The sequence below is a fragment of the Poecilia latipinna genome, unplaced genomic scaffold, assembly GCF_001443285.1.
Source record: "Poecilia latipinna isolate Pla-1442-1.1 unplaced genomic scaffold, P_latipinna-1.0 Scaffold375, whole genome shotgun sequence".
In the NCBI taxonomy this organism is placed as follows: domain Eukaryota; kingdom Metazoa; phylum Chordata; class Actinopteri; order Cyprinodontiformes; family Poeciliidae; genus Poecilia; species Poecilia latipinna.
Genome location: NW_015112991.1, coordinates 231382 through 239612, shown reverse-complemented (window position 1 = coordinate 239612; position 8231 = coordinate 231382). Strand labels below are relative to the sequence as shown.

The 8231-nt window shown below is 38.4% G+C and overlaps 1 protein-coding gene across 2 annotated transcripts in view; it reads right to left on the bottom strand.

The window, feature by feature from the left end:
• Positions 1 to 7478, bottom strand: part of bicdl2l (bicaudal-D-related protein 2-like) — an 11803-nt gene extending 4325 nt beyond the window's left edge. Inside the window, exons 1-6 of one of the 2 annotated variants that reach the window (XM_015036675.1) lie at positions 7106 to 7478; positions 6495 to 7025; positions 5166 to 5285; positions 4929 to 5087; positions 2374 to 2456; positions 2119 to 2239 (exon numbers count right to left, since the gene is read on the bottom strand). In XM_015036675.1, coding sequence (XP_014892161.1) covers positions 2119 to 2239; positions 2374 to 2456; positions 4929 to 5087; positions 5166 to 5285; positions 6495 to 7025; positions 7106 to 7270 — 1179 coding nt within the window. In that variant the 5' untranslated portion in view covers positions 7271 to 7478. The remainder of the gene's footprint in view (positions 1 to 2118; positions 2240 to 2373; positions 2457 to 4928; positions 5088 to 5165; positions 5286 to 6494; positions 7026 to 7105) is intronic. The other variant, XM_015036676.1, reaches the window with a different exon arrangement.
• Between the last annotated feature and the right edge of the window lie 753 nt (positions 7479 to 8231).

Genomic DNA, 8231 nt, shown 5'->3' with positions numbered 1-8231 from the left:
AGGAGAGCCAAGAGAGAAAACAATGTTAAGAGCCAATGATATATGTGCCTCTTGTATCAAGAGAGGTCGTTTGCTTCTGTAAAACTTTAATAAGAAACATTGATTCTATGGGCCGGAAATTTCGCGCATGCGCACAGTGCCGGAGGGCAAAAAGATCATCTTTTTACACTCTATCCGTAGCAATTCAGTTAACTAAATAAAACCTGAAGATGTTGGTATTATTAATTAAATGCAGTACACCACAGCAAAGGTAAAAAATAAAATTAAAAAATAGCGCAAAAAACGACTCAGAATCACATTTTTCTCCTTGCTTTCTGTGTCGGTTTCGTTATGCGCAGACTCATTGCCATAGCAACTGACGACAACGGCGCTTTAAGTTTCTAGATTCAACACTAAAAACACACTGAAACATTCAGTCCGTTACAGTTTCAGGTTTTTAGGCTTGATGTATATTTTGCTCTACTATCTGTCAGATAGTAAAGGTGTTTATGTCGCCTCTTTTTATTTTTTTGACTGAACAGAAACACACCAAATTCCACATCACATCCATACAGGAGACGATCACATCTACACATTACGGTCGTCAAGTCAAGCGCAGTAGCGTGTTTATTAAAGTGACAAACACTTTGCTTTCAAATTTTCCATGTTAAATTATAAATATCATAATCCCATACAGATGTAATTTTTTTATATGAGGGGTATATTTTATTAAACGTTTAAAATAACACTTTCTTTTGTCTACCTTGCTTTTGAAAGTGAAATATAAATTGACGATCTTCTCATTTAATGTTTTTTTATGTTAAATATTTTCTCAGTGCATGAGTGTAAAGGCAATAATCAATAACAAATGATAATGCTGTGCTCTTTAGTGAATGAATAAACTGGGTGTACTCAAACACACCTACATGAAAAACAATGACTAAACATATTCTTGATTCTTCTCAAACTCCCATGCAGAAGATGAATAAAAATGTATCTATTAGTAACAAGATTCTCATATTACTCATGTTAAATTAAAAAAAAAGAATTGAAGGGAAAATTATTTACACACTTATACCATTAAATCTGAATTATTCAAACTGTTTTGGGAGCATGTTGGTGAAATTTTTCTCAATGAAACACTGTCTGCATGAATGTTAAACTGGTCCAGCAGCAGATTGACTCACTGTTATTAGAAAAACGGACAAAGCTGTAAATGTTTTACGCCTCAAAGAGCAAAAAGAGAAGGTGAGAATTTACAGAAAGTAGATATAGCAAATCTATCTAGTCCTTGCCTTTTTTAAATAGTTGTCTCCCATAAAGACATGATTTGTTGTCCTATTTACTCTGCTGATCTATCCCACAAAAACACAGAAGTTTTGAGCTATAACATGACAAAATCTAAAAGGGTTTAACAGCTACTTATGGAGCTAAATCGGGACCATAAAGTTTGTTCAAAAAAAATAAAATAAAATTAAGCTAAATTAAAAAAAAAAATAAACTGAAAAAAGTTTTGAAATTCAAAGTATGAAAAAAAAAATTTAACTGAAAAAATGTAAAGCTACTTTACAGAGTGAGAACGTTTTTATCAGTTTCAGATTTTTTTTATTTGAACAAACTTTATGGCCCCAATTTAGCTCCATACTATCCCATCAGTTGGAAATGCATTTCAGTGTCTTGTTAAAATGTCCTATTCTAATTATTTTATACCATTATTTGAAATTAAAACTTAATCCATAATTAATTTCATATAATAGCTGTCCATAAAATATCTCTTGGTGTAAATTTGCTAAAGCTGTGGACCCAGCTCTGTGTTGTGTGTTTTTACTACATGGTGCAGGAAGCTCAGTGCAAACAGGGTGAACAAAACCCTGAGGCCAAATACCAGCTGCTGCTAACGAGCGTCAGATGCTCATTGCAATGTAAATTAGTTTTAATTGGAGTTTCTGCCTGCGTCATTTATCTCCTAACCTGGCCTTTATTAAAATCTTCGAAGTCACTTTTTGTTTCTGCTCAACATTTCCAAGCTTTTCTTGGTGAGTTTCACGTTTTACTCTCTGTTGACTTTAGTTCTGTGTTTACCAAAAGAACACACCCTTCCTCTGCTTCTGCCGAACATTGAACCCGTCTCTGGTTTACCTTCCAGGCCTCCAGCTCCAGCGACAGCTCCAGACGTTTCTGTGCCGCCTCCAGCAGCTGGTTGTTCAGCGCCATCATCTCCGTCTTACTCCGTAGCACCTCGCCCTCCATCGCCTTCTTCCTGTGCAGCAAAAACAGAAGAAATGAATCACTCCTTAGAATAGATTTACGGCTTTCAGCTTCCGTTTTCTGCCTGAAGTCTTGATTTGGGGAAAAACGACAAAAAGCAGTGTGACAGTTTGTGTGGGAACTCACTTCTCTATGGCCTCGTCTCTGTCCCTCAGAGCCTGCTGCAGGACAGCACTCTCCTCTGCTCCACTTACTCCAGATTTTGAATCCTGAACGGAGAATCAACCATAAGAGGCATTATAAAAACACAGTTCAGTTTAAATTAGTTGTTTCTTATTTGGATTAGTTACAAAATCTTATTTGGATTAGTTGCAGTTCCCTGCATCTACTCCTCCTGCGGTTCACACATTCAACATCAACAACAAAAAACACATAACAAGCATGGATCACATTTTATTTGAATCAAATAGCCTTTATGTTATGGAAAGATATGACAACGTATAAGGATCGTTGTAAATAAAAAAAAAAAAAAAAAAAAAGTACATTTCCACCAAAAAAATCCAAAATGTTCTAGAACAAAAGGAAATTTCTGAGCTCCAAAAGCTAATCTCAGAATTTCTGTTTTATTTCACCAATGTTTGACTTCTGAAGCTCAGACATGTCCTTGTTTTTTCTAAAACATTTCTGAAATTTTTGACATAAATGTACTCTTCCTTGTTTTTGTGTACAACGCCCCTAAATAATAAGTCATACACAATCAAATCTTGCCATAAAAGAGAATACTCTGGTTTTTAAGAAAATGGCTGCTTATCAGTTATTTGTTAGTTGATTGATAACAGCAATTAACTTTAGATTGTCAACACCTTGCATCACTAGTAAATCATAACCCAGTTTATGACTTCCTCTTTAATAATTGACGCAGAGCAACAAGAATCTCAGATGCTTTCAGGCATAAACTTGTCAGACCACATAGCTGAGCTTAACCCCCTGGGTGGAGTCCCCATCTCAGCGATCCATTTTTCAGTGAATAATGCTTCACCAGATCACGCAGGCCTTTCAAAAGCTGCTTCAGGGGAAATTTTGAGGATATGATGATTTTGGTGCCCTGCCAAAACGGATCAGTTATCCTTTATCTTTACAAAAGTGAAACCATCTTTAAATAACTTGGATCTTAATCACTTGTTTAAAGGAATAAGAGCCAGGGATGTCTTATGGTTGTTTTGTTTTTATACACGAAATCTCTTTCTAAGCTCCTACTTTTTTATTCTGTTTGTTTCAACCACTGATGTTTTAAAAAGTATACAAAAAAGCAGTTTTCTGTGTAAACTAGTCTCCACTTTTGTCTCAGCTCATTCATTTCTCAGGAATGAGCTGAGAAAACACTCTTGTGAGCGACATGCCGACTGAAATCAACCGAAACTAAAGGAATGCAGGTGAAACTACCAAAAGTATTCATCCTTTTCACATTTCGTCAAATTGGAAACACAAACTTCTGTCAGGTTAGAAAAAAAAATAAACATTTTCACCTTGATGTAAAACCCTTTGTGTGGCAAAAAATAAACAGTGAACTTAATCCTGAGCACCAAGCCCACAATAGCACAGGGGGAGAGATACACTACAAAATAATTTATTGGAAAATATTAGTAGTATTTTGTAACCTAAACAGACCAACCCCAAATGTGAAACATGATAGCAGCAGCAGTATCCCATAGCGAAGCTTTTCCCTAGCAGATACAGGGGAAGTGAGTTAACAGAAAAAAGGATAGAGCTGAATGATGACAATCTGTTACAGGCTGCAAACCATTTCAGATTATAAAGGTTACATTCACACTGCAGCCTGAAGTGACCCAATCCGACGTTTGTTTTTTCCTTAATGAGATCTGAATCTGAACATCATTGATACTCAACAAAACGTCACTATCCTACGGAGCCCCCCAGGGGACATTGGGATTTTTTTTTTCTCTTGCGTTCCCTCGCAATACTTTTGCGTTCCCTCGCAATAATCTACTGATCAGTTCATGCGGCATAATTGAATACTGTAAGCCTTTTTTACGGTGGCCGCCGTACTTTCTGCTTTAATATAAGCTTATAAGGGTTTTCCATGGACTATTGAGTTATTATCGCGGGGTAATAAGTCATCTGATTGTGTCTCTATTGTGTTCGTGGCCGAATGGTTCCCTCGCAAAACGTTTTGCGAGGGAACGCAAAAGAAAAAAAATTCCCCATGTCCCCTGGGGGGCTCCGTACTATCCCGCCTGCTTCGCGCAAGAAAAACAACAACCATGGCGGACAATAATGAGGAATAAGTTGTTAATATGCTGGCTCGGGACGGACATCAACTTCAAACTCGTAAGATATGCTACACCATTAACAAACACGTTTACTTTCGCAAACACCGAGCACTTTTTTTTAATGGCGGTAGGTGAAAACAAGCGCGAAAACGTCACACGCTCGCTACGTGTGACGTTATCGCGCTCTCTACTGCGCATGTTCGCTGGGGAGAGCACATACACGTCGCATATATTTGGAAGTGGGATCTACCACGCCAAAAAAAAAAAGGTCCGATTTCACAAAAAAATCGGAATTGTGTGAAATTGTCCTTAGAAGTTTCCCTTTCAAAAAGACAATAATTGTTGGTATATTTATACATTGATTAAAAAACTGATTGTAATGATGGAAAACTTTAAGAATGAATAAATACATCGAGAGTGAACAACTTCAAGGCAGGGTGTGGCTCTTACATGCTTGGTATGGCTGATTGCCAGCTGTCGAGCCACATTCTTCAGCTCCGACAGGGCAGAGTCCAGGCGGTTCTCCCCGCCTCGTGGCTCGGGTCGGCCGGATTCTGACGCGATCAGCGGCTGCAGCAGCCTTAGAACCGACAGAACCTCGTCTGTGACCTGCAATAAAGATCAAACCGACGTTATAAAGAGCTTTGCAGAGGTATGCCGTGTCCCGGCTTTGCCTACGAGCCTCACCCTCTCTCGGTGCTGACTCCAGCCGGGTCCGTCGGTGCTTCCCTGCAGTTTGTCCACCTGAGCCTTCAGCTTGATGCTCCTCCTGCGGGACAGCTCCACTTCCCTGCGGACTTCTTTGAGCTATCAAGCAACGCAACAACACACAATTTAAGCATGTTAGCAAGGCAGGCAGGTAATTATTGCCTAAGAGGATGAACTTCATGACATTTTAACTCGTTGTAAACAGAAATTGCTAATCTAGATGCCTGAGTGAAACTATGGGTGAAAAATGCAGTTGTTCTGGCTCATAAACACTAACAAGAACTAGTACCGTAATACACTGAAGACACACCAATATGCAAATATATTTATAAAGGACAAAACTGTTTTCAACAGAAATGTTCTTTTACAGGTTTATCTCTAGAAACCTTCCTGTATGCAAAAGTAAATCATATTTACTGCAGAGTTTTACCTCTGTTCTTTTTTTTTTTACTTTCTAAATATTTTGTGTAACTCCTGAAAAATATTGAAGGGCTGTAGCAGCAAGTAGCCTCCAGCAGCAGCTATCCCTTTGCAATATAAATTTTTTACAACTGTGGGTGAAATAAGATTAAACAAGCAATAAAACACATCAGATAGTAGAATAAAGTAAAAAGATTAAAAAAAAAAAACTACCGACCCTTAAAAAAAGATGTCATGACTTTTAACTGGAGAGGTCCAGGTCAGAGGTCAATCTGAATTTATTCCAGCATCTACACTGCAAAAACATCAAATACTGAGTATTTTTGTCTAGTTTCTACTGCAAGTATCTTTGTACAGTTAACATAAGATAAAAATAGCTTACAAGGAACTTTTCAGCAATATACAAGAGCTTGGTTTAAGTAAATTATTCCTTAATAATGATTAAAAAGTGCTAATAATAGAAGATTATTTCATGTATGACAAGATATTTTAAGTGAAATAATCTGCCAATGGAGCTAGTACTTCGTCATCAATATTAAGAAATAATTGACTTAAACAAGCTCCTATTTCTTGCGGAAAAGTTACTTCTAAGTTAGTTTTGTCTTACTTCAAGTATAATAAGATATTTGTACTAGAAACTAGACCAGAAATACTTGGTAAGATGTTGTGTTTTTACAGTGTATCTGCCCCCTTTTCACATAAAACATAATGTTTGATCAACTGTTGACTTCATGGTGTTTTCTTTGTAACTTTGTAATTTTGTGTTTTTATTTGAACCACCTTCCTGCTGACATATACAAATTTGCATATTTCAAATACACACAAACAAAATAAACTAAAGCTGAAAATGAAGATGAGTTTGGACCCGTGGTGAGTTTGATGCCTCACCGTGTCGGAGACGTGTGTCAGCGTCCTGCGCCTGCTGAGCGGCCTGCCGGTGCTGATCAGGTCCGGTAAGGTTTTGTCGGCGTAGAACCTCTGGAAGGGGCTGTCTCCCGGTCCAGTCCCGGCTCCGGCCTTTAAAGAGTCCATCGCCTCCTCCGACGGCAGCTCGCTTGGACTGTCCGTCTCCTCGGACTGAGTGATGCTGCGGCTGTCGCTGGCCTCATCCTCGTCTTTTACGTTCAGGTCAGAGTTGAAGCAGGAGTTGATGAAAGGCATCAGATCAGAGCAGAGCCCCTCGTCAGTGCTGCTGCAGATCAGATCTTCTTCTAGATCCTCTGGGTCCATCTGTGGTTCTGGTTCTGCCGGGAGGACGGTCGTTGTGTATGGTGTGGCTTTCCTCTCCTCCAGTCTGCACAGGGAGGAGTGAAGCAGGTCGCTGGAGGCCAGCCGAGGCCTCAGCTGCTCGTTGAGCTCCGAGAACGGTTTGGAGTAATCCATGACGACTCCGAGAGAGGAAGACCATCTGAGGAAGAGCTGTAAACAGGTGGAAAACAAAGTCTTTAAAGCCAGGAGGAGGGAGGAAGGCGGTCAGAATGCGACTGAACCAGTCCTACCTGATCGCCGCGCGTCGTTACAGGATCTAACATGACATGATGTGACGTCACAGGAGGCTGTGGCTTCACGCAGCCTGTCTGGGCTTTCTTCCTCTTTTCGATTGCTACACAAACTCGTGACGCAGAGAGGGCAGGGCCTCTGATGCTTAAACACAATGAAATCATCTAATCCTGACGCTGGACACCTGACTGCTGCTGGAGCCAAACATCACTGCAAAAACACAAAATCCTGCCAAGTGGTGTTTGGTCCGGTTTCTAGAGCAAATATCTCAGTTCACATAAACATACAAGTAAGATATATGAGCTTATTTTAAGTTGATAATTCCTTAATATTGATAAAAAGTGCTAGTTACATTGGAGGATAAATTCACTTATAACAATACATTTTCCCCATGTATAAGTGAAACAATTTACCAAAAAACAAGTACTTTTTCATCAATATTAAGGAGTTTTTGACCTAAAAAAGTTCCCATATCTTATTAAAAAGTTACTTCTAAGTTAGTTTTGTCTTATTTCAAGTATGCTAAGATATTTGCGTTAGAAACTAGACAGAAAAACCTGGTAAGATTTTGTGTTTTTGCAGTGTGCTGATAAAAACACAGATAGAAAAAGACGCTGACTGGAATAATTTACTCAAAGGAAACGAGTGCGGCTGGAATCAAACATCACTGGTAAAATACGAAATGTTGCCAGGTGTGTTTTGGTCTAGTTTCTAGTGCAAAAGATCTTCACTTGAAATAAGTAAAGCAAACTTACAAGTAACTTTTCAGCAACATTTAACAGCTGGTTTTAAGTAAATAATTCCTTATTATTGACGAAAATTTACTAGTTACATTGGCAGATAAATTCACTTTAACACTTTCCTCATGTAATAAGTGAAACAAGTACTTTTTAATCAATATTAAGAAATTACTGACTTAAAACAAGTTCCTACATCTTGGTGAAAAGTTATTCCTGAGTTAGTTTTGTCTTATTTTGAGTTAACTAAGATATTTGCGCTACAAACTAGACTAAAACTACTTGATAAGATTTTGTGTTTTTTCAGTGATAAAAACGCTGATAAAAGACGCTGACTGGAATAATTTACTCAAAGGAAACAAGTGCTTTTTTTAAACCTACACACACG